The sequence below is a fragment of the Puma concolor genome, chromosome B4 (genome assembly GCF_028749965.1).
Source record: "Puma concolor isolate L17-30 chromosome B4, mPumCon1.1.hap2, whole genome shotgun sequence".
NCBI lineage: Eukaryota > Metazoa > Chordata > Mammalia > Carnivora > Felidae > Puma > Puma concolor.
Genome location: NC_141673.1, coordinates 58,517,197 through 58,542,019, shown reverse-complemented (window position 1 = coordinate 58,542,019; position 24,823 = coordinate 58,517,197). Strand labels below are relative to the sequence as shown.

General features: G+C 46.6%; 3 protein-coding genes across 6 annotated transcripts; 2 read left to right on the top strand and 1 right to left on the bottom strand.

Moving 5' to 3' along the window:
* Positions 1-58: 58 nt before the first annotated feature.
* METTL1 (methyltransferase 1, tRNA methylguanosine) lies at positions 59-3,685 on the bottom strand. 2 transcript variants are annotated; one of them, XM_086712959.1, is made up of 6 exons: positions 3,229-3,685; positions 2,347-2,510; positions 1,181-1,365; positions 977-1,090; positions 716-817; positions 59-552 (listed from the first exon to the last, which is right to left on the bottom strand). In XM_086712959.1, exons 1-6 carry the CDS (start codon positions 3,336-3,338, stop codon positions 397-399), a joined length of 831 nt encoding a protein of 276 aa, XP_086569085.1. In that variant the 5' UTR covers positions 3,339-3,685; the 3' UTR covers positions 59-396. The 2 variants fall into 2 exon arrangements, with proteins under 2 accessions (XP_086569085.1, XP_025782772.1); XM_025926987.2 differs by having other exon boundaries at positions 3,226-3,683.
* On the top strand, positions 2,420-11,432 carry EEF1AKMT3 (EEF1A lysine methyltransferase 3). 2 transcript variants are annotated; one of them, XM_086712962.1, is made up of 4 exons: positions 2,420-2,543; positions 3,909-4,014; positions 4,256-4,367; positions 9,530-11,432. In XM_086712962.1, exons 2-4 carry the CDS (start codon positions 3,958-3,960, stop codon positions 9,919-9,921), a joined length of 561 nt encoding a protein of 186 aa, XP_086569088.1. In that variant the 5' UTR covers positions 2,420-2,543; positions 3,909-3,957; the 3' UTR covers positions 9,922-11,432. The 2 variants fall into 2 exon arrangements, with proteins under 2 accessions (XP_086569088.1, XP_025782776.1); XM_025926991.2 differs by having other exon boundaries at positions 3,909-4,134.
* Positions 11,433-11,621: 189 nt separating this feature from the next.
* TSFM (Ts translation elongation factor, mitochondrial) lies at positions 11,622-24,361 on the top strand. 2 transcript variants are annotated; one of them, XM_086712955.1, is made up of 6 exons: positions 11,622-11,770; positions 12,046-12,219; positions 12,829-12,957; positions 16,341-16,463; positions 21,145-21,232; positions 23,782-24,361. In XM_086712955.1, exons 1-6 carry the CDS (start codon positions 11,714-11,716, stop codon positions 24,186-24,188), a joined length of 978 nt encoding a protein of 325 aa, XP_086569081.1. In that variant the 5' UTR covers positions 11,622-11,713; the 3' UTR covers positions 24,189-24,361. The 2 variants fall into 2 exon arrangements, with proteins under 2 accessions (XP_086569081.1, XP_086569082.1); XM_086712956.1 differs by lacking the exon at positions 16,341-16,463.
* Positions 24,362-24,823: the final 462 nt, after the last annotated feature.

The following is a 24,823-nucleotide window of genomic DNA, read 5'->3' as shown; positions in this document are numbered from 1 at the left end:
GCAACACACGTATACATGTTATCCCCAGGACTGCAAAGTAACACAAGTGGACAGGCGATCTGAGTCTAGCAAGCAGTTTAGATGGACAGTGGAGAATTCCATTCATCACTCCAGCTGAGAAGGAGAGATCCCAGAAGGAGAAGGAAGTGCTAAGGGAGAGCAAGACCCCACATCCTTCCAAACATCCCTTCTGGTTCAAGGTCTTTTGACCTTCCTAGTCAGTTTCTTTTGCTTTCTGCTGGTGGTAGAGGGGCAACAAGGTGAGGTCAGGGGTAGTTGTGAATCCCAGGTTTCTGCCCTGGGCAGTTTCCCAACTTCTTTGAAAGACTGTCGCCTCTTGGTCCTGGCAGTCTCAGCTCGGAAGGTCCAGGGGTCAAGCTAAGGCAAGGTAAGCAGTCAGTGGCCAAGAGAGGGGGGATTAGGAGTCACTGCCTGGAGGGTGGGATCCTGTATTCTTCGGAAGATGGCTGGGAAATTCTTGCCTCCATTGCGTAAGACTTTCTTTCCCTCTTCGGTTGAGGTGCCCAGGTGTCCCACAATGGGGTCTTCAGTCTGGGAAAAGGAAGAATCCAATAAATCCTTGCCCACCTTTCAGGTTGCCCCTGGCCCTGAGACTCCTATCTCATCCCCCTGGCACTGAGCTGGGTTCAAAGACTACAGAACCACTCTGGAAAAGGCCTGCATCTTTGCCATTTCCTTTAGGCCCCCTACTTACCAGTTCCTCCAGAGGCACACGCTCAAACAGGGGGTGCCTTTCAAAATGGGTGCACATCCAGTCGTGTAGCTCCAGCACATCCGTTATGGTATACACCAGCCCCTGCACAGGCAAAATCACTCTAGACAGGGGGCTGCATGCAATTGAGCGGGGAGCTGATGGGAGAGGTGGTGTGAGTCCTACATGCACCCCCACTGAATCCTTAGTGGAAGGTCTCTGAATAGGCCACTCACCCCACCCTCCCTCCTACTCCCGACTCACCCCGACTCTAAGCACGTAGGCATATTCTGCCAGCAGTGTGGGACTGATGATTCGCCACTTGTGCTTCGTCCGCTTGAAATGTGGGTCAGGGAAGAGGAAGAACATCTTTGTCAGCTGTGAGACAGACATGCATCGACAGGGTTGAAAACCTGGCCTCCGTGCCTCATCCGCCTACCAACCTAACCCATGGGGGCCCCTCCCCACCTGGCCCTTGCGGAAGAAGTTAGGAAGATGTTTCATGGCATTGCTACGGAGACAGGCGATGTTCTGGAAGCCACCTCCAGGAGCTGCTCGTAGGGCCCGAATCCGGTCCTGTACATAGTCTGAGACTTTCACCCGGATCTCCAGACCCAGAATCAGTGTGTCTGGGAACAATGGTGATAGTTCCACTGGGCACAGAAATAAGAATGGAATCGTCAACCTCATACTGGTTTTCATACACTGGTTTTCATACACCTCATACATGTGCAGGGTTTTCACACACTGTCTCATTTAATCCTCATAACACTCTGTGGTAAATTGTGAAGATGACAAAACTGAGGGTCAGAAATGCCCAAGGTCTTAGAGCTAAGAAGAGGCAGAATTGGAACTTGAACCAAGGTTTTCTGCCACCAAGTACCATGCTTTTCCTCTCTCTGTCACGCTGTTACCTCTATGGGAGGAACTAAAAATAGGGGTGCCTGGGTGGCTCAGTCGGTTAAGCATCCAACTTTGGCTCAGGTAACGATCTCACGGTTCATGGGTTCGAGCCTGGCGTCAGGCTCTGAGACACAGAGCCTGGAGCCTGTTTTGGATTCTGTGTCTTTCTCTCCCTCCTCTGCTCACACTCTCTGTCTCTCTCTCAAAATAAATAAGTAAACATTAAAAATAAAAATAAAAATAGAGAAGTGGCCTGGCATGCACGACTGGGACGATACAGACAATACAAGAGTAACCTGAAAACATGGGAGTAGAGCAGAAAGAATGAGTTCTGGTGAAGAAGGGGGGAGGGGAGGAAGAGTGGTGGAATCCCTGAGAAAGACAGTTCAGGATCACTGGCCACAGTGACTAATCTCTGACGCTTGTGCTGACCAGCTCACTGACCCGGCACCTTGCAGGTGAAGTGGCTCAAGTAGGGAGTGAGGCCGGGGTGGGGCCAGACAGGACAACAACCCAAGTTCTAAGAAGCATTTGAGACAACACCCTCCCTTCTCCAGGGCAAAGGCCACAGACCCCGAGTACAGGGAAGGTAGAGGCTCTCCACACTGATGTCACAGCACTGGTGTCTGGTCCGAAGGGGAAAGGCCAACTATGGCCCCCACCAAACCTGCTGAGGTAGCAGAACCCAGGCATTGCCTCTCCTTGCCCTAGAGAAAAGGCCAGAATGTTACCTAACAGGCCACCATAGCCACAGCCTATGTCTGCAAACTCTACTTGGGCCGGAGCTCTCTCTTCATTCTTATCCTTTGGGTCATCATGGCTCTTATTTTGAGTCAGTGGAGCGAAGAACTCTGGGTATAGCTCAGACCAGTCCATATCCTCTGGCTTCACAGGGCTATTGGAGAGAAGACAGGAGAGACGTGAGAAGGTGGGTCATGCCATTGCAGAAGTGGTACTACATGTGTGTGGGCGAATATGTAAGGGTGGGAGGTAAATGGGAAGAGCATTTCTCAAAAATTCTGTTAACAGTGGGCCCTGTGGTCTCTAGGAGACACAATGGAAACCACCCTTAACCCCCAGTGTGAATCATAGGCCCATCATGAGGCTCTTGATTGCTGACCTGTCCATCTCCACTTCTAGGAGTTGATGTGACTCCGGTCAGGCAGCTCTCCTTTCTGGGGCACAAGTTCCCCTCCCCCCGGAGACTGACTGACTAAGGCACCGGGACCTTACTCTTTTTTGTGTGCTTTGTGGTAAGAGGACAGAGTAAGGGGTGGGCGGGATTCATGTATATGTTTGTCTTTTTATTAAATCCGATCAACGAAACCGAAAGATGGAAACGCTATTCTGCCTGCATCAGTCCAGTCTCAGCAAGTTACTTTCTCTCCCCAGACTTGGCACCTCCACTGAGACTACGGCCAGAAGCCACGCCCCCTCCCAACCCTCCAACTCCGCCCCCGCCAAATCTCCGCGTCCCACCCCTAAAGTCACTCTGCCGATTATCCCTTCTCTGAGACCCCGCTGACCGTTCCGGCACAATAGTCTTTCCCGGCTGCTGCGAGCTGCTGCGAGCATTCCTCCCTCCTTTGCCTCCCGTCCCCCTCACTCACTACCGCAGCGTGTGGTCTGCCATGGGGTTGGAGTGAGCACGTTGCCGATAGTAGCGCTTCTGGGGCTGCGGGGCCTCGGCTCCTGCCGCGTCCCCAGTCTCGGCTCCCGCCATGATCCCCGCTCCGGGTTACTCCACTGAACCCACGTGGAGACCAAGGCCCGAGTCGCACGATAATGACGCATCAGGCAGGGTGTGAGCAGACCCCGCCTTTTAAAGACCCAGAGTGAATTCGGTGGCCCTCGGCGCGGAGGGCCGGAGGGGGTCAGAGCCCGAGGGCGCCTTTGAGGCACCGATCTCCCGCTGGACTGGCAAGGCTTGACTTGGCACCCTGCCTCTTTGCTTAGCCCGCTTCTGCGTGGTCTGGGTTACCATCCTAGTTGCAGGCACCTATGCACCCCGCAAGTGAGAGGGGTCCCAGGACCCCGCTTCCTACAGAATTGATCCTCGCTCCACCGCCCCCACCCCGTACCCGGGTCTCGGACCAGTCCGCCAGGGCCTGCCCCCCGTGGTTCGACGTGGGCCCCGTCGGGTGTCTGCTGGGGACCGGAGCGGGAGGGGCAGCTCCTCATCCCACCTCCAGGAAGTCAAAGTGCAGGAGGGAGGGCGGACTCGGGGAGGCGGGGCTCGGTGCCACGGAGAAGCCGAGTGGACCCGCAGCCCCCCACCCCTACCCCGCCTCAGATCCGGGATCCCAGAGCTGGACGCGGTGTCCGCGCACTCTCTCGGCCAGATGGCGGACCCCCGCGCAGATCCTGAATCAGAGTCCGAATCCGTGTTCCCGCGGGAGGTGGGGCTCTTTGCCGACTCTTACTCGGAGAAGAGCAGGTTCTCTTTCTGTGGGCACGTGCTGAGCATCACACAGAACTTCGGCTCCCGCCTTGGAGTGGCCGCGCGAGTGTGGGACGCGGTGAGGAGTGGGCGGCTCTGGACGAGGGTCCCGGGGAGGTCCAGATCCCCGACTCCCCCTCTCCCATATGGAGCCGTCCCCGCGACAGTTTTTTTTCTCTCTCCCTTTTTTCCCCCCGTAGGCTCTGAGCCTGTGCAACTATTTCGAAAGTCAAAATGTGGATTTCCGAGGCAAGAAAGTGATCGAACTGGGCGCGGGGACGGGCATCGTGGGGATCTTGGCTGCGCTGCAGGGTGCGTGAACTTCGTGGCAGGAGGGAGTGGCGGGGACTGGGTGGTGGAGGAATAGTCACTCCCTGGATTCTTGGGAGAAGGGAGTGGTTTGCAACCAGATCAGTCTCTTTTTAACACACTGTGTGTGTGTGTGTGTGTGTGTGTGTGTGTGTGTGCGCGCGCGCGCGCGCGCGCATCTTTCTGTGTGCCAGAGAAAGCACCCAGGGTAGTTGATTTGGGGGCCGGAAATAAAAATCGGGCAGGCTTTAGAGGAAGGAGTTGTTTCCACCTTTTTGCTCTTTGTGCTTTCGTGGACAATGCTGTCACTTAAAACCGCCTTTGCGGTTTTTGTCAAAATGCATATGTGGGGGGGACTCTGTAGGGGGAGCAATCTGCATGTATTAAACCTCAGGAGTGCTTTATAATTTTATCATGAATATATTTTAGATTTGTAAGGCTTTGACTGCTTGAGAGAAATAAGCTTCAGTTTCTGAGCGTTAGGGTGTGTTTTGTGGGAAGTGGGGTAGGAATTAGGCACCACAGACTTGGGAAAGGAAAAGGGAAGGGAAGTTTTGCCTCACTTTTGTCAAGAACCCGAAACTACAAAGGAAACATTTCCTTAATTTATAATCTAATGGACAGGCAAAACCTCACACCCAACACACTCATTTAAAACACTTATGATGTCAATGCAAATGTCTTCGTTCATGGGAATACAACTAGGTCACGTTCAGGGAGGTCTTCCCAGAGGCAGGCATTCATTCTTCTCTTCACTCAATCAGTATGTACTTGGAGTCTTCTATGTTCCAAGAATCATGCCAGGTATTGGGATACAACAGTGAGTAAGACAGCTTTCCTGTTCCTGAAGAGCTTATGGTCTAGTGGGGAAGGTAGAGGAAGATGTTCCAGTACTGGAATTATGGTGATGTATGCACAGAGCCAGTGGACATGCTCTGGCTATGTCTCCCTTGACTCCCTGGGAATTCATCAAGGGAAAGCTCTGTCCAATGAGAAGGTGAACAGTGTGAACACAGCAGGCTCAGAAAGAACCAAGGGAGTGTTAAGAGCAATTTTCCACAACGGATGAGCAGACGAGAGGTGTGCAGTTATGCTAAAATGGGAGAAAAGTGTGGAATATGGATGGGAACACCTGTTTCTATATGCTCGAAGACTGGCTTCACCTCCTTTGCCCCTGATTCAGATGCCAAGTAAGAAATCCGGGTGTCATCTTGTCCCTTGCCCTCTCCCGCTCACATCCCTGCAATCAGTCAATCCTGGGGGTCATATGTCCTTAATACTTCCCCTGCTGTCTGCTCCTCTTCCTCCCATCTCTAGTTCAGGCCACTTCCCTGGGTTTTCACAAGTGTCTTCCAGCTTTCCCCTGGGAAGTTTAGCATGCCTAAATTAGATCTTGTGATCTTCCTGAACCCAGGCTTCCCCATCCCAGTTAATCAAACCATCATCTCCCCAGTGGGAAACCTAGACATCACCTTTGACATACATGCCCCTTTTTCTCACCCCCATATCCATTACTCAACTCCTACTGATTTTATGTCCTAAAAGCCTCTTGAACCTCATGTTTTTCCATCGACACTGATGGTTCCTCAGTCCATGCCTCCACCGTCACTTGCCTGGATTACTACATTTAGTCAAACTTGTCTTTCTGCTTTGAATCCTTGCCCCCACCTAGACCTCTGCCCACTCTACCCAGCAGTCAGAGTGATCTCTTCAAGAATGCAGTTGTACTTACCTTTCACCTCCATCTTTCAATGACTTCTTGTTCTTTCAAGATCAAACCAACACCTGTAGCATGGCCTCCAAGGTCCTGCCTCCCTCTCTGGACTCTTTTTGTGCCCTCCCTCCCTTCTTGTACTCTTCGTGCTACATCTTGGCCTTCTGTCTGTGCCTCAAGTCTATCTTGATGTTCCCATCCTTGGAGCCTTCACACAGACTACTCTCTGTCTGCAGTGCTTGGATCACCTGGTTAATTCATACTCATCCTTCAATGCTCAGCTCAAACATCCCTTCCAAGGGAAGGCCTCTTTGATATCCCCATCTCCAGGCTAAGGTGGGCCCTCCTAGCGTATACACAACTGTGCTGACTGGTTTCATTTTAAATTTATTGTTACTAACCTCAGGTGAGTCCTTACCTGCCACCCAGCTAGTCTATTACACTTCCCTTGTCCACTTATTCGTCCACTCCTCTAAACATCTGTTGCTTACCTTTTCGCCTTCAAACCTGCCAATGCCTCCTCCCCCGTCTTCACCCTCAGCTGATGACTTTCTTGCCCATCTCTTCTGATTGCTTCTATTTTCCCATAGAAAATGTCCACATGTTCTTATCACAACGTCTCCTCACCTGTCTATATCTTTTTTAAGGGTTGCCTTCTCCCCTGTTACCATGGATGAACACATTGTGCCCCTAGTTAAGGTCAAGCCCTCCACTTCTCACAAGACCCTTAACCTTCTCATCTGCTCAAAGACATTGTTCCAGCAAAACTCCTCCCCACTCCCAGTCCCGCTGCATTATCAGTTTTTCCTTCTCTCTGGAACATTCTATGTGTGTGTGTCTATGCATGCATACGCATCTATATCTATCTATCTATCTATCTATCTATCTATCTATCTATCTATTTATCTATCTGGTATATTTTCTCCTATCTCAGAAGGAAACTGTTGGTTGTCCATATTCCTTCAGTTACCACCTCATTTCTCTGTTCTGCTTACAACAAAACTCCTCAAAAGAGTTACTTGTCATTGTCTGTAGTACCTGTCTTACTATTCTTCCCTCCATCTGTTCCACACTTCCACCTCCAGTTGCAGGAGTCAAGGTTGTGAGTTTCATTTCCAACTTTATTTCCAACCAGAGTCGGCCATGAAACCACCTTACTTGACTTTGCAGCATATGACTGCCCTTCCTCCTTGAGATGCTTCCTTTTGTTTCTAGAGTACCACACCTCTGCCTTCTGCTTACCTCACTGGCACTCTTTTCCAATCTCCTTTGGTTTCTTTTTATCTTGACAAATGGAAGTTTGAGTGTCCCAGGGCTCAGGAGCAGTCCTTTGACCCCTTCTGTTTTCAGTCTACACTCACTCCTGAGCAATCCCATCACCTCATGGGTTTAAATAACCTTTCTATGCTGATGACTCTATAATTCCCTCCTTTCCATCTCCAGACTTGTTTATGGAACCTCCTGCGTACTGATATCTTCACTGTCTGGGGGGGCATCTCATGCTTAGTGTGTTCAGAAAGGAACCCATGATCTTCATGTCTGGTCCTGCTCCTCCTATAGCCTTCCTTCTCTGAGTACATAGCAATTCGGTCTTCTAGCCAGTCAGGTCAAACATCTTGGACCCGTCCTCAACTTCTGTCTCTCTCTCTGTAGTATTTTGTATCCAATCTGTCAGCAAATCCTGTTGACTGTACCTTCAAAATCATTCAGGATTTGACCACTTCTGAGATGTTGCTACTGCCCTGGTTTAAACCACCATTACCTCTCACCTGGGTCACTGTAGCTGCCTCCTAACTGGTCTCTGGTTCTGGCCTTACCCCTCTGTGGTCCTTTCTCATCATAGCAGCTAGAGTGATCCTTTTAAAAGATATTTATTTTTAATGCTTATTTCTTTTTTGAGAGAGAGCACAAGCAGGGGAGGGGCAGAGAGAGAGAGAGAGAGAGAGGGAGACACAATCTGAAACAGGTTCAATCTGTGCTGACAGTTCAGAGCCTGATGCAGGGCTTGAACTCATGGACCGCGAGATCATGACCTGAGCTGATGTTGGATGCTTAACCAACTGAGCCACCCGGGCACCCCCAGAGTGATCCTTTTAAAGCTGAAGTCAGTTTATGCCATTCTTCCACTTAAAATTCTCCAATAGCTTCCTGTCTCAGTAAATGCCAAATTTCTCACAGCCTCCTTACAAGGCCCTGGTGAGGATCTGGCCCATGCTTTCCTCCTCACCTACTCTGCTCCAGCCACTGGCCTTCCTGTGGACACACTTCTGGTGGAAGGTCTTTGCCCTTGCCAGTCCCTCATTTGGTACGTTTTAGCCTGAGAGGTCCACATGGTTTGCTCCATCATTTCCTTCAGGTCTTTGCCCAAACATAATGTGTGTAGTGAGGCTTTTCCTAACCACTCAATTTAAAATCACACTCCCTGCCCCCTCCCATAAGCAGTTCTCCCCCTTCTCTGCTTAACGCTTCACCATAGCGCCTATTACCATTTGATGTACAGTGTCATTCCTTTTACTTGTTTCGTTCATTGTCCACTTTTTGCCACTAGACCATAATTCCCATGAGCGGAGGGATTCTTGGCTGATTGGTTCACTGCTGTATTCTCAGCACCTGGCATATAGGCACCTAACAAATATTAACGAAGAAAGGAATCCTTAGTACTTCCTGTTCTGTAACAGTCATCATGATCATGATTAGTTTTGCAGTACCTAGTGTAAAATAAAACTCAAAAACTCTGAAATAAAACCCAAGGAAGGCTGAGGTTTTATCTTGCTCACCTCTATACTGCCAGAACTTAGTAGGTGCTCGATACCTGTATTTCTTGCATGAATGAAGCTTTCTGAAGTGCTAATCTGATTATCTTCACTCTCTGCCTCTACCTATAAAACCCACCACCCTCGGGATCAAGCCTGAGTCTCTTCAGCATGTCGTCATTATTCTCTTGTCTTGACACTTTTCTCCTCCCTTCCACATGCCCTAAGATTCAGCCTTCCTTGAATATGCATGCCTCTCACCACCAGGCCTTTGTACTTTCTGTTCTCTGCTTGGAAGGCTCCACCTGACTAACTAACTCCTACTTGTTCTTTAAGGCTTGCTGAGGTCATGTCTTCTGGGAAGTTTTCCCGACCCATGAAGTTTGGTTTCGGTCAGTAGAGGCTGGGTGCGCAGCCCATGTCCAGCTTGGTCCTGCCCAGTCTTCTGCTGACAGCTGATTGTTGTGTGTTGGGCAGAGAGGTTGAAGATTAGCTCAGAGGGAACGCTGATGTTATAGAATGTAATGAGAACGGCAGTGGGTGAGATGGAGGTGAGAGTAACTAAAAGACAAAATGTTCACTTTGGGCTGTCAAGACACTGTCCTCTAGGCCCTGAGGTCTCTGGATCTTCTGGGCAGGAGCCAAGACCCCTCGACTGGTCCCTCTGACTTGCATTTCTCCTCCTTCCTCTCTCTCAGGGGGGGATGTTACCATCACTGACCTGCCCCTGGCCCTAGAGCAGATCCGGGGCAACGTCCAGGCCAATGTGCCGGCTGGAGGCCGGGCCCAGGTCCGCGCCTTGTCCTGGGGGATTGACCAGCATGTCTTCCCCGGAGACTATGACCTGGTGCTGGGGGCCGATATCGTGTACCTGGAGCCCACCTTCCCGCTGCTGCTGGGCACCCTTCAGCACCTATGCGGGCCCCATGGCACCATCTATCTGGCCTCCAAGATGAGAGAGGAGCACGGGACAGAGAGCTTCTTTCAGCATCTCCTCCCCCAGCATTTCCAACTGGAGCTGGCCCAGCGGGATGAGGATGAAAATGTCAACATCTATAGGGCCAGGCACAGGGAACCAAGACCTGCTTGACATCACCCTTCTGTTCCTCTGAACCCCTTGTCCTCAGAAAGAAACTGCCATATCTCCAAAGCCATAAACACAAGGAAGAAAAGTATGGGTTTCCCTTGCCTCTCTCTTTCCTCCTTTTTTGTCCCCCCCCCCCCCCCCGCCCCGATGCTCTTAGGCAAGTGCAGGAAGGTGCCTGCTTGCTAGGAGTCTCAGAGCCCTAACAGCACTGGGTTAGAGCACAAAGGAAGTCCCCAGCTCTTGTTCTCAGAGGAGGAAGATAGGAGGGTGTCCAGGATTTCTAGGGGCAGGGGAGGCAAATGGGAGGTGAGAGCAGTGGCTGCAGAGAGACTGTCACTGAACCTTTCTGGTCCTGCTCCAGGAGGATGGATTCCAGATTCTAATGGAATTTCTTTTAAAGGGAAAGAAGATCATTTCTGCATCCAAAGAACTCTGGCTTTTGCTGGGGTGGGGGTGGGGGCTAGGAAGGAAGAAGCCTCAGACCAGCCACTTCTTGCTTCTAGAGTCTGGTGGGACCATGGCCCTAACTGGGTCAAGTCCTCCCTGCCCTGAAGCCAGGGACAGGCAGCAAAGTTGTCCTTTGGACTCTAGCTTCTTTCATCTATTTTCGAGCTAGAGCCCTGACCACTAAGTACTAGGTTCTTCTCATCTTTGATTTTTCTTTAGGTTTCCAAGTGCTGTCGGTCCTTCCTTCCCAGCATGTTTTGTCTTCACCTGTATTCTCTCCCTGCTGCGGTGTCTCTGCTTGGGGCTCTCTTTACATACTCCTTGGGCCACATAACACCTCCTCCGGCCTCCTGGCCTTCAGTCTCTCCCCTTCAAGCCATTTATCAAACTCTTGTGATCTTCCAAAATCAGTTGTGACTGGCTTCTGCTGCCTACAGCAAGAATAAGCGCCTTGGCTTGGTGCTCAGTCTATCCTGTGTGACCCAAACCACCCTTCCATTGCATTTTCAACTGGTTTCCTACGTGTACTGCAACCCCTGGGCAAATTACAGATCTCTACTCTGTTCCCTAAATCAACACCCAAACTCCCTGCTTTCTTCATTCTTTTTGATGATTCCCTGCTTGGAAGGGCTATTTCTACCTGTCAAAATCTTTATTACTCTTAGCCTCTTTCCTGAAAAAAGATTTTACTGAGCCTCTTGTTTGGATGTGATTTCTTTCTCTCTAGAGACCCTGTCACTGTTCCTCTTATGGGTATGTCTTGGGTGGTCATTGGTACCGGTTCCCTATTTTCTCGCCATTAGATTACCTTGGAGGGTAGGGCTGGGGTTTACTCCTCTCTAATTCCGTGAAGCGTAGCACACCTCGCGGCATATGGTAGATGTTCAACAACTATTTTGCTCATTCAACAAGCATTCACAGGGTTTGTTGAAGGCACTCCACCCCTACCTCCTCCCTAGGCCACCTTGGCCAAATTTCTGAACCCACCCGCCTACCTTGCAGTTTGTCGTGTCTTAAATATATAATGACTGTGAAAGATGAATGGAAATAAAGAAGCATAAAGTGTTGCCACATGTCTTGGATTGTTATTTTGCGACGACTTTGTCTCACGGTTTGCGTTATTTTCACCGAGGGCGGGGGGGGGGGGGGGGGGGGCGCGGTAATTTCCTTGTGAAATGCAGTTGCGGAAAGTGAAGCCGAGTTGACGAGCGTGCCCACCCCCGGTCAGCAGGTGGCGCTGCCCTCGCTTGTGGCGTTGAGGTGGAGAAGTTTGGTCCCGCCGCCACGCCGTAGGCCTGTGGCCTCACCGCTGCGCCGGCCGCCGGAAGTGTGCTCGGGAGCCAGAGAGATGTCGCTGCTGCGGTCGTTGCGCTTCTGCCTGGTCGCGCGGGCCGGGACCTGCCCGGTGAGGGGTCTTGGCCTCGCCACCGTCCTGCTCTCCTTGCACATCTCCCGTGCGCTTGGAACGCACCCTTCCCTTTCTCTGTCCCCCCGTTCGACTCCGTCCCATCCTTCCTCCGACCTCAGTGTTTCTTCGCGGTCCAGTCCCCGGTTGGCTGCCTTTCCCCACCCCCCTGAGCCCCAGTCTCTCCTAAGGTGGCGTCCCTGCTGACGTGCTTTCGGCCTCCCGGAGCTGCTGGCTGCTTCCTGCTTCTCATACCTTTCTTCTCACCCCTGCAGGTGGGGCCCCTTCAGCTTCAGTCGTCTCAGCCCAGGCACACATTTCACACTGGGCCCAGGTTGGCTTCCTCGGCCTCCAGCAAGGAACTTCTCCTGAAGCTGCGACGAAAAACAGGTTACTCCTTTGTGAACTGCAAGAAAGCTCTGGAGGCTTGTAGCGGGGATCTCAAACAGGTGTGGGGGAGGGGGACGAGGGGAGCGGAGCGGGGCGGGGTAGTAGGGCCTGACCTCAGTGTCTGAGAGAGGTGCTTCCAGGGAGCAGTAAATCAGACCTGCTGCCCAGTGACCCGTAACGGCACAGCTCTAGATAGGATTCTGGCTTAAAATGACAACCTCACCCTTTTACTGTGTTTTGGCCCTAGAAGCAATGAGCTTAGGATCCCACGGTTAATAATCCGTATTCCAAGCACGACTGCTGTGCTGTTTCCTGCTGCTTGGAGCCGACAGGGCTTGTGTGGGCTTTGGGAGTCAGACCCACCAGGACTTAAACCGTGATCTTGGACACCTTACTTAGTCTTTTAGAGTTGCATTGTTCTTGTCTGTATAATAAAAATGCTATTGTCTGCTCCATAGGGTTGTTGTGAAGATTAAAGTTATCCAGAGCACCAGGCACTGGTGCTGGTATTTGGCAGTCGGTAGGCTGCCAGTAAATGAAAGACTACTTTAGTTTCCGTTATAGGATTGAAGAGAAGCAGAAAGAATCAGGGAACCTGAACGTACCGTAGAGCCCCTTTCAGTTCTAAATTCTGTGACTCCGTCATCTGCCCTGTTTTCAATTTATAGGCAGAGAGCTGGCTCCACAAGCAGGCCCAGAAGGAAGGCTGGAGCAGAGCTGCCAAACTCCATGGCAGAAAAACTAAAGAAGGTCTGATTGGGCTACTTCAGGAAGGAAACACAACTGTATTAGTAGAGGTGAGTTGTCCGAATTCCAGAGACCAGGAGCACTTACCTCTTGGGTGTGAAGCTTTGTGGTAGATACTTTGCATTCTTTTTTTATTATTTTATATTGTTTTGTTTTTCTAATTTACATCCAAGTTAGTTAGCATATAGTGCAACAGTGATTTCAGGAGTAGATTCCTTAATGCCCCTTGCCCACATAGCCCATCTGCCCTCCCATGACCCCTCTAGTAACCCTCTGTTCTCCATATTTAAGAGTCTCTTATGTTTTGTCCCCCTCCCTGTTTTTATATTATTTTTGCTTCCCTTCCCTTGTGTTCATCTGTCCTGTGTCTTAAAGTCCTCATATGAGTGAAGTCATATGATATTTGTCTTCCTCTGAGTGGCTAATTTCGCTTAGCATAATACCCTCTAGTTCCATCCATGTAGTTGCAAATGGCAAGATTTTGTTCTTTTTGATTGCCGAGTAATACTTCCTTGTATGTATGTATGTATGTGTGTGTGTATATATATATATATATATATATATATATATATATATATATACACATATATATATATATATATATATACACACACACACGCACACCACATCTTCTGTATCCATTCATCCATCGATGGACATTTGGGCTCTTTCCATAATTTGGTTATTGTCGATAGTGCTGCTATAAACTTGGGGGTGCATGTGTCCCTTCGAAACAGCATACCTGTATCCCTTGGATAAATAGTAGTGCAATTGCTGGGTCGTAGGGTAGTTCTAGTTTTAGTTTTTTGAGGAATCTCCATGCTGTTTTCCAGAGTGGCTGTACTAGCTTGCATTCCCACCAGCAATGCAAAAGAGATCCTCTTTCTCTGCATCCTCACCAACATGTGTTGTTGCCTGAATTTTTAATGTTAGCTATTCTGACAGGTGTGAGATGGTATCTCAGTGTGGTTTTGATTTGTATTTCCCTGATGATGAGTGATGATGTTGAGCATTTTTTCGTGTGTCGGTTGGCCATCTGGATGTCTTCTTTGGAGAACTGCCTATTCATGTCTGTTGCCCATTTCTTCACTGGATTATTTGTTTTTTAGGTGTTGAGTTTGGTAAGTTCTTTATAGATTTTGGATACTAACCCTTTATCTGATATGTTGTTTGCAAATTTCTTCCATTCTGCCAGTTGCCTTTTAGTTTTGCTGATTGTTTCCTTTGCTGTGCAGAAGCTTTTTATTTCAATGATGTCCCAGAAGTTCATTTTTGCTTTTGTTTCCCTTGCCTCTGGAGGTGTGTTGAGTAAAAAGATGCTGCGGCCAAGATCAAAGAGATTTTTGCCTGCTTTCTCCTTGAGGGTTTTGATGGCTTCCTGTTTTACATTTAGGTCTTTCATCCATTTTGAGTTTATTTTTGTGTATGGTGTAAGAAAGTGGTCTAGGTTCATTTTTCTGCAGGTCGCTGTCCAGTTTTCCCAGCACCATTTGCTGAAGAGACTTTCTTTATTTCATTGGATATTCTTTCCTGCTTTGTCAAAGATTAGCTTGCCATATGTTTATGGGTCCATTTCTGGGTTCTCTATTCTGTTCCATTGATCTGAGTGTCTGATTTTGTGCCGGTACCATACTGTATTGATGATTACAGCTTTGTAATACAGCTTGAAGTCCAGATACTTTGCATTCTTAAAGAAGAGATCTAAAAGGTTGCTGGAATTAAACTGTTGTGGGGCACCTGGGTGGCTCAATCGGTTAAGCATCTGACTCGATTTTAGTTCAGGTCATGATCTCAATGATCTTGTGGGTTTGAGCCCCAAGTCGGGCTCCACACTGACGGAGCAGAGCCTGCTTGAGATTTTCTCTCTCTCCCTCTTTCACTGCCCCTCCCCCACATGCATGTGTGTGCTCTCTTTCTCTTTCGCTCTCTCTCTCAAATAAGTAACCTTAAAAGGAAAATAAACTGGTGAGACCACAATTACTGTGAATTCACATAAGTGTAGAAATGCACAGGTGTGTTGACAATTAAAGGCCCAGCAGTCAAGAATATTATAGATATCCCCCAGTTTTCAAAAGCTTGTGTTACACACCCTGCTTTTACAAAAGACCTATATTTGTACCTGTTTTTGTTTTTTGTTAACCAAAGGAAATCTAAAGAGTACTTTCACTTTTATGAAAAAGGGTAAAAAGTGAGAATAGCATTCAGTGTTGGATTTGCACTGGGCCACTAAAGAGGCAGGGGATACTGTAGCAGTGAGAGTTGTCCTGCCAAACTTCTTCCCCCATGAACTATACTCAGCTTCCAGCCACCACAGCTTTGATCTTTGTGAGCATCTGTGCTTTATGTGCATTTATTTTGTGCATCCATTTCCATATAAATGAATGGTAATTGATTTTTCCGCTTTGTGCCATTTTAGCTTACGAAAAGTTTTATAGGAACACTACTTTTGGATAGTGGGGCAAACCTGTGCTTCTGAATGTGAGTCTCCTGTAGCCTTACACCTTTTCATGGATTGTTTCCTGGAACAGATTTTAAAGCCAGGAATTTATATTAATTAGTTGATGGATAGCAAGTAGCTGGTTTTTTTTGTTTGTTTGTTTTTAATTTTCATTTATTTTTGAGAGAGAGAGCATGTGGAGGAGGGGAAGAGAGAGAGGGAGACAGAGGATCAGAAGCAGGCTGTGTACTGACAACAGAAAGCCCGATGTGGGGCTCATACTCACGAGCTATGAGATCATGACCTGAACCAAAGTTGGACACTTAACTGACTGAGCCAACCAGGCGGCCCAAGTAGCTGTTTTAGAGGAGGTTTAGGGGCCTTAATTGGCGAAGAATCAGATGGGGATTAGTATAGAGTGAGAAAAGGAGATAGGCACGCTGACAGCCAAAGTGGTTTGGTGTTGGAGGAGGCTGGAGAATGAGGTGATGAAGGCCTACAGCCACAGGCAAGTAGTGAACTAGTAATGAATCCTTTGGGGACACCATGGAACCATCTTTTGAATGTGTGGGTCATTGCTAATTCACTGGCAGAGCAGGAACCGCTTCATTCAGTTTCTGACTTCAAGCTAGGAGAGGAACTGCAGCTTTAAAATTCTGGGGTCATTAAATGTCCATTGACTGATGAATGGATAAAGAAGATGTGTGTGTGTGTGTGTGTGTGTGTGTATACATACACAAAATGGAATATTACTTGACAATGAAAAAGAATGAAATCTTGCCATTTGCAAGATGGAAATGGAACTGGATGGAACTGGAGGGTATTATGCTGGGTGAAATAAGTCAGAGAAAAAAAATTAAATTCTGGGGTCATTTATTTCTGTCTTGTTGAGCCTGCAGCTTGTTCTACAGTACCTTGGTTTACTCTGCAATCTTAAGGCACTTTGGGAAACCATCAGTAAACAGCTTACACAGCCATGTAACTTTGTTCCCACAGGTAAACTGTGAGACAGATTTTGTTTCCAGAAATATAAAATTTCAGCAGTTGGTCCAGCAAGTAGCCCTGGGCACCCTGTTGCATTGTCAGAACCTAAAGGATCAGCTCTCCACATACAGTAAAGTGAGTTGTGGGGACTGTCAACATGCTGGGTTTGCACACACACCCCTTTCTTCGGGTCTTTGCTGTTCTCTTTTTTCAGACGTTCTCATGGGTCCCTTCCTTGCTTCCTGTTCCTGCTTAAATGTTCTCTCTTTGGAGAGGAGTATCATTCCTCCTGTTGCTCTATTCCCTTATTTTGCTTCATTTAAAATTTTTTGTTACATATTTACATACTGTGTTTTTATTTATTTATATATTGCCTTTCCCAACAGAATGTGAGAACTTGTCTTTTCACTACTGTGTGTCTGGTGAAAGAGGAGTGGGCCCAGCATTTGGTTCGGGCTCATTAAATCTGTGTTGAATGAATGAATGCCAGTGGGGCAGAGTCTGTCAAGTCAGGGGAAGCTTTGTATTCCGAAAACACAAAATTGGTTCTGGTAACTTAAATAATGAAGACTGTTTAAATAAATAACTATACTTACAATTGGCCTAGAGAGGATTTCTAAATACAGGTATTGGAGAAGGCACAATTTAGGAGAATAGGCATATTCTTGTCCAAAGAGGATCAGGATGGAATTATATCAGTCTACCTTTGGTTCATCCTTACTATTAAGGCAAAAACAAACCAACTGCTCAAAATAGTTTTTTTATGTTTAGTACCACCTTTTTCCTCCTATTTATCCTTCTCTTGAGAGCTCATAGTAACTGTTAATTGTTACTGGCATTAAGTAGTCATTATATGGAAAACCATGTGGTGATTATTGAGTATTGAGTAGATGAGCCACTTGAGCTACAAGTTCTAATTTTTTTTAAAGTGTGTTTATTTTTGAGAGGGAGAGAGAGTGTGCACAGGGAAGGGGCAGGGAGAGAGGGAAAGAGAGAGAACCTGAAGCTCACGAACCATGAGATCATGACCTGAGCTGAAACCAAGAGTTGGATGCTTAACTGACTGAGCAACCCAGGTGCCCCCCCCCCCCTTTTAATGTTTATTTTTGAGAGTGAGAGCGTGAACAGAGGAAGGTGCAGAGAGAGAGGGGAACAGAGGATCCGAAGTGGGCTCTGAGCTGACAGCAGAGAACCTGATGCAGGGCTCAAACTCAAGAACCATCATGAGATCATGACCAGAGCCAAAGTGGGATGCTCAACTGATTGAGCTACCCAGACAACCCATTTTTAACTTTAGTTTTGAAAAACATTTGGACTTACAGAAAAGTTGCCAGTGTTTTACAATAAGCTACTTGTATTTTTATGTAGATTCACCATTTATTAACATTTTGACTCATTTGCTTTATCATTTTTTTTTTTAAAGCTTATTTATTTGAGTGAGAGAGAGTGCACGCACAAGGGAGGAGCAGAGAGAGAGGAGAGAGAGAATCTCAAGCAGGCTCCACGCTGTCAGAGCAGAATCACAAATCATGAGATCATGACCTGAGCCAAAATCAAGAGTCAGACACTCAACCAACTGAGCCACCCAGGCACCCTGCTTTATTACTCTTTATATACATCTTATTATTATTATGACTATTTTATTTGATTTTATTTTTAAGATTTTATTTTTAAATAATCTCTACAGTGAATGTGGGGCTCGAACTCACAACCCCAAGATCAAGAGTCGTATGCTCAACTGACTGAGCCAGCCAGGAGTCCCATCAATATTTCAAAACTTTTTGCAAGTATGTTGCAGACATCAAGACCCTTTTCCCCTTGAACACATTGTCTCCTGAAAATAACATTCGTCTATGTAACCACAGTTTAGTAATCACATTTAGGAATTTAAACATTGATACAATATTTTTATTTACATAATATATGATAACATTGATATTTTGCCAGCTAGCAATTTTTTTTCTGTTCCAGGACAGTGCAGTACAGTTGGAATTAAGTGTATTGCAATTAGTTGTATGTCTGTTTAGTCTCCTTTCTTTGTTCCTCAGCCTTTGTCTTTCATTACATTGACCTTTTTTTCTTAAAAGATTCTGTTTTTAAATAATCTCCACATCCACGGCGGGTCTTGAACTTACAACCCCAAGATCAAGAGTTAGCATACTCTTCTGACTGAGCCAGCCAGGTGCCCCCATTGACATTTTTGAAGGGTTTAGGACAGTACTGCAGAATAATCTTCAGTTTGGGTTTGTCTGATGTTTCTTCATAGAGTATAGATTTTTAGCATGAATATTAAATGCTTATTTATTTTTGAGAGAGAGAGAGACACAGAACGTGAGTGGGAAAGGGGCAGAGAGAGAGGGAGACACAGAATCCGAAGCAGGCTCCAGGCTCTGAGCTGTCAGCACAGAGCCCGATGCGGGGCTTGAACTCACAAACTCTGAGATCACAACCTGAGCCCAAGTCGGACACTTAACCCCCTGAGCCACCCAGGTGCCCCTTGGCATGAATATTTAATAAGTTATCCTGAATTTTTCTCAGAATATCATATCAGGAAGCATGTAATGACTGTTGGTCCTATTATTGATGTTAATTTTGATCTTTTCTTGGTTAGGGTGTAAAGTTATTCTGTTCCTCTTTGTAATTAACAAGTAATCTGTGTGGGAGATTCTTTGAGACTATGTAAATGTCCAGTTCCCAAAAAAACTTACCTGAAAGTATTAGCATCCACTGACTCTTGTCAGGGTCAGTTATTTAATTTATTAAAAAAAATTTTTTTTAATGTTTTTATTTTATCTTTTTTTGAGAGAGAGTGTGAATGGGGGAGGGGCAGAGAGAGAGGGAGACACAGAATCTGAAGCAGGCTCCAGGCTCCAAGCTGTCAGCACAGAGCCCGACGTGGGGCTCAAACCCACGAACCGTGAGATCATGACCTGAGCAGAAGTCGGACATTTAACTGACTGAGCCGCCCATGCGCCCCATGTCAGGGTCATTTATTACTATGATAGTTGCGTAATGGTTATATTTTTAACTCTTACAGCTTCTTTTACATGTATTAGTTTTATCAGTTGGCATTCTACCGTAAGAAAGACTTCTCCCTGTGTTTAGTGATTTACTTAGTACTAGCATCAGTGCATGGATTATTTTATACAATATGTCGTAATTCATTATATGATCCATTATTTAGTTTGATGCTCAAATTATCCCTGGATTTGGCCAGTGCAAGCTGGCTGTACTGACCGTTTGAATATGTGCTCATTATTTTCTGAATATTTCCTTACTTTGTGGCATAACAAGATACTTTGGGCCTATGTCATACTTTCCTTGCCCCACCCGTGGAATTGGCCACTTCTCCAAGGAGTCCTGATCCTTTTTTTTTTTAATTTTTTTTTTTTTTCAACGTTTATTTATTTTTGGGACAGAGAGAGACAGAGCATGAACGGGGGAGGGGCAGAGAGAGAGGGAGACACAGAATCGGAAACAGGCTCCAGGCTCTGAGCCATCAGCCCAGAGCCCGACGCGGGGCTCGAACTCACGGACCGCGAGATCGTGACCTGGCTGAAGTCGGACGCTTAACCGACTGCGCCACCCAGGCGCCCCTCCTGATCCTTTTTAATGGGGGAATAGTTTTTAGAAACCAAGATCTGGTCATTACATATGCTTATTTCGACTGAGATGTCATTGCTGCTATGCTCTTTCAGCAGAGATCCAGGAAGAGAGAGAGAGAGAGAGAGAGAGAGAGAGAGAGAGAGAGAGTGTGTGTGGGTCTGTGTGTGTCTGTGTGTATCCTAATCCTGCATCACAGGGTTCTTCCTTTCCTTCCCCCATTCTATATTTGTATCTTTCTTCTCTCACAGTTAGTACACTTGGCTCTTAGCAACTTCAGTATGTTTACTTGTTTACCCATTGGTATAATACACACTAAATTGCTTTAGAGTTTCTATACCTGACCACTGCAAATAACAAACCTATGGAGTTCAAGATTTCTTTGATCTTCTTTTTTTTGTCTTTACACTTATGTGGTCAAAGGACTATTCTGAAAGTTACTTGGATTAGTTTTTTCCCCCTTTCTGTGAAGTTACGTTATTCGTTTGAAATATAGTTAGTCTTAGGTTTCTGTTTAGTCAGTTTCGGTTTTACCTCAGAATTCTCTTTAATCTAATTTTGTTTTCAAATATGTAAAACATTCACAAGATTCTGAAAGTTAAAACTGTAATGCACACACACACATCTCTCGCTACTTCTCTCCTTTGTACCATATTCTTGTCCACTCCTGTAGATAACCAGTTTCATCGGTTTTTGGTTTTCCTTTACCTTTTTTTGCAAAACTCAGCATATTTATATAAATACTAGTTTCTTATACAAATGGTGGTATACTGTACATGTGCTCTTTTAAATTGCTTTTTTTCACTTAATACTGTATCCTGGAAATAATCCATAGCAGCCTTTGCAGATCTTTCTTTCCTTTTTCCTTTCTCCCAGCAGCATGGTTTTCCACTATGTGGCCGTGCCGTGGTTTATTCAACCAGTCTTTGAGCTTTAATGTTTTATGATTGTTTGAAAATACTGTTCTTGGTATCTGGGAAATTACAATTTAAGAAGTTAGGCCAGAGGATGGGATTGGGATGGAATTGGGGGTGGTGCGGTGATAGAATAAAATATTTATAAAAATGGAACTGTTACATCTTTGGCTTATTGTAAACATTCATTTGTACGTAGTTGTCTTAAATCATTTTTTGAGAAATACGCTATTTTTGCCTAGACTCTTGATCATTTAAATAGGACAGAACTGATTCATTCATTTTCTTTATGCGCTAAGGGCTTCTTGAATTCCTCCGAGCTCTCTGAACTTCCCGCTGGGCCTGAGACCGAAGGCTCTCTCAAGGATCAGCTAGCCTTAGCAATTGGTAAGTATTTGTAAGCATTGTGGGAGCTGGAAGTTGAGAACTGGATCTCATGGTATCTTTGGTATTCTCCACACTCAGATCAAGAATCACAAACTCATGTGCCTACATGGGTCAGATGCTATGAATGTGGGAAGTGGGTCGTATTGTGTGGTAGATATTAGTGAGCTGTAGGCTCCCTGAAAAGCTCACGCTCTGCTGAACGAGACCATTACCAAGCTCCAGCCATTTGTTACCTCGGGGTCCCAGTGTGGTCAGAATTTTGAAATTCCTTTAAAAGAATTTAGCTTTGTATGCAAAAATTTTAGTTTTTTGGCTATTTGCTGCTAATCACAATCATTTTCGGCACTGCAGGCCTCACTTTACTGACCAAACTAATAAGCATGTCTTCAGGCAGGGATGGCCTTTGGCACCTTCCAATTGACTACCTCTCTCTCTACACTGTGGGAGAAACAGTACATCAGAAGTCATCTCACCTTCTTTATGGAGGGATCCAGGAATATTTTGGGGTGCCGTGTGTAGGAATTTCATCTCTTTTTTAGAACAATCTGATCCTGAATTTGTGAAGGTACGTTCTCTCAGAACCCACTGGCTGCAGGCACCACATCTGGGTCATTGTGCCAGAACGGGTGGGGATTTTGCTTTCTTTCTACATGTCCTTGATGGAAGCAGGGAAGTAGGGATGGGGTTGAGCTTGCTGGGAATTTACTACTCATCCGACGTTTCCAGTCAAGGCATCAATTCTGTTTTTATCAGGTTATCTTGAAGTATGTATAATTCAGTGAGTCATAGATGAGAAACCAGGCAGACAGCTGTGAATGAGACTTATTAAGAAATTCTGGAAGAACTGGGTGTTTCAGCCATGTCAGTTTCTGAGAATTAACTGTTGTTTGGATGCTTTGAGTATTTTTTTTTTTTTTTTTTTTAATGTTTATTTTTGAGAGAGAGCATGAGCAGGGCTGGGACAGAGAGAGGGAGACACAGAATCTGAAGCAGTCTCCAGGCTCTGAGCTGTCAGCACAGATGTGGGGCTCGAACTCACAACCATGAGATCATGACCTGAGCCGAAGTTGGACACTTAACCAACCGAGCCACCCAGACGCTCTGAGATGCTTTGAGTAGTTTTAAGTAGTTTTAAGATTGATTTCTGGATACTCCCCCCTTGAAGACTCTTAGATAGAACTATGGCTAATGCAGGGATATATACCCAGATCCCTTTTGGGGTCTTCTGCTCCTTCCTACCTTTTAGCTTATTTGAATTTCTGTTAGAGACAGGGAAAACTGGAATCATGTTTGTTTGTTTTTTTTGTTTGTTAATAAGTTTTTTAAAAGTTCTTTTTTTATTTTGAGAGAGATGGGCGTGGGGGAGGGGCAGAAAGAGAGAGGGAGAAAGAGAATCCCAAGCAGGCTCCATGCTGCCAGCGCAGAGCCTGACGTGGGGCTCAAACTCACAAACTGTGAAACCATGACCTGAGCTGAAACCAGGAGTTGGATGCTTAACCAACTGAACAATCCGGATGCCCCATTTTTGGTTCTTAAAAACAACTCTGAAAATGTTGCCTTTTTGTTTCTGATGGGAGGAAGTTGAAACTATCTGATGACTTGGGGTTTTGGATTTTCTGGGGCTTTTAGAGTTGTGGACTTTTTCCTGATACAGTGGACGATGACGAAGAGTTGTCTGTGTCAGTTAACGGTGATTTTCGGAAGGGATGGTAATTTGGGGAGGAAGAAAACTCTTACTTGCTTTGGACTGAGATGTGGGTTTTACTTCCAGCTCTGCTGTGTGACCTTGGGCGGGTAGCTTGAGGTCTCTAAGCCTAAGTTTAAGGTAGTAACAATAGCCCGCATTTGAGTGTCACTGCGTGCTAGATACTGTAGTTATGTGCTTTTACATGTTACTTTGTGTATTTCTCCTAAGAACCTTGCTTTCCGGTTATCTTAAGCAGTGTCCTCTCCATCTTACAGAGGAGGAAACCAAGGCTTGATAAATTAGTAAATGGGGTTATGTCCTTAAGTGGGTTGCCTAAGGTCATATAGCCGGTAAGAGGCAGAACTGTGTGACACCCTAGCCTGTGTTTTTAAATCCCAGGGTGGCACATAGTTGGTGCTCCATAAAGGTGTTCTCTATTTCTCCCACCCCCACCCGCCTACACACCTTTTCCTCTTTCTTTTTTTTTTTTTTTTTTCAACGTTTATTTATTTTTGGGACAGAGAGAGACAGCATGAACGGGGGAGGGGCAGAGAGAGAGGGAGACACAGAATCGGAAACAGGCTCCAGGCTCCGAGCCATCAGCCCAGAGCCCGACGCGGGGCTCGAACTCACGGACCGCGAGATCGTGACCTGGCTGAAGTCGGACGCTTAACCGACTGCGCCACCCAGGCGCCCCACCTTTTCCTCTTTCAACTGCAGATGGTATCTTTCCATCTTAAAGCATTTCCACAGTATGCGTGCAGAGGACTGTCTTCCAGACTTGACCATCTCTATGCATATTTTGGTACGACCACAGTCATCATCTCCTGGAAGTGTGTTATCTGCTTTTGCTTTCTTATAGGGAAACTGGGAGAAAACATGACCCTTAAACGAGCTGCATGGGTGAAGGTGCCAGCTGGGTTCTATGTTGGCTCTTATGTCCACGGAGCAATGCACAGCCCCTCGCCCCACAACCTGGTGCTGGGGAAGTACGGGGCCCTGGTCATCTGCGAGACATCTGAGCGGAGAGCAAACCTCGAAGACCTTGGCCGCCGCCTCGGGCAGCATGTGGTGGGCATGGCCCCTCTCTCTGTCGGCTCTTTGGATGATGAGCCTGGGGGAGAGGCGGAAACCAAGATGTTGTCTCAGCCATACTTGCTGGATCCCTCCATCACATTGGGACAGTACGTGCAGCCTCAAGGGGTGTCTGTAGTAGACTTTGTGCGGTTTGAATGTGGAGAAGGTGAAGAGGCAGCAGAAGCTGAATAGGTTCCAGAGACTTGGCCCGGGAGGAAATGCTTATTCTTAGCTCCGGACATCGTTATGAAGAGAAGTTATTTCCTGAGCGTCTTCAAACCCAGAATTTGTTTTTCATTTGCATTTATAATGAAGCGATATACTCAAAGGGTAAAGTTATTAAATAAAATTACATAATAACGAGAGTAGAATCTTTTCCTTGTTTGCATAATGCTGACTTTAGCTTTTCTGTCCTTACTTGTGGGAAGTTGTAGAAAACAACAGGTGGGCTTTATTGAGGTGACCGACAGCGTCTGCGGGGACAGGCAGGTGTAGTCATGCTGCTGCTCCCCCCAGCGTTATCCCTAAAATGTCTGACTCCGTTTATCCTACTGCTTCTGTGACCTGGGACTCTTGTTCTGCTTTAGACTGTGCTTCTATCCTGGAACTTCCCCAGTTACATTACTTCTGCCACATGGATTCCTGGGGAATTGTTGACTCAGACTTGTAGCTGTCTGGAAAATGTGGTTCATTTTGTTGATGTCTGTAGCGTGCTTTGAAGGCTCTCTGCAGTGGTATACATGCTGGGCTGGCCTCATTACTAAAATCAGTACCACATGGCTCTATTTGTCTTTTGGATAATGGGAGTGTAGATGGGTGGGGACCGA

What these genes read in the sequence shown, in the direction of transcription:
- METTL1 (XM_025926987.2), bottom strand. Translation starts at nt 3,338, where the DNA reads ATGGCGGGAGCCGAGACTGGGGACGCGGCAGGAGCCGAGGCCCCGCAG. An exon ending in ACTTCTTCCGCAAGGGCCAG is followed by an intron (nt 1,091 to 1,180) that starts GTGGGGAGGGGC and finishes TCTGTCTCACAG; the next exon opens with CTGACAAAGATGTTCTTCCT. An exon ending in GTGTGCCTCTGGAGGAACTG is followed by an intron (nt 553 to 715) that starts GTAAGTAGGGGG and finishes TCCTTTTCCCAG; the next exon opens with ACTGAAGACCCCATTGTGGG.
- EEF1AKMT3 (XM_025926991.2), top strand. Translation starts at nt 3,958, where the DNA reads ATGGCGGACCCCCGCGCAGATCCTGAATCAGAGTCCGAATCCGTGTTC. An exon ending in CCGCGCGAGTGTGGGACGCG is followed by an intron (nt 4,135 to 4,255) that starts GTGAGGAGTGGG and finishes TTCCCCCCGTAG; the next exon opens with GCTCTGAGCCTGTGCAACTA. An exon ending in GATCTTGGCTGCGCTGCAGG is followed by an intron (nt 4,368 to 9,529) that starts GTGCGTGAACTT and finishes CCTCTCTCTCAG; the next exon opens with GGGGGGATGTTACCATCACT.
- TSFM (XM_086712955.1), top strand. Translation starts at nt 11,714, where the DNA reads ATGTCGCTGCTGCGGTCGTTGCGCTTCTGCCTGGTCGCGCGGGCCGGG. An exon ending in CGCGGGCCGGGACCTGCCCG is followed by an intron (nt 11,771 to 12,045) that starts GTGAGGGGTCTT and finishes TCACCCCTGCAG; the next exon opens with GTGGGGCCCCTTCAGCTTCA. An exon ending in TCAGCTAGCCTTAGCAATTG is followed by an intron (nt 21,233 to 23,781) that starts GTAAGTATTTGT and finishes GCTTTCTTATAG; the next exon opens with GGAAACTGGGAGAAAACATG.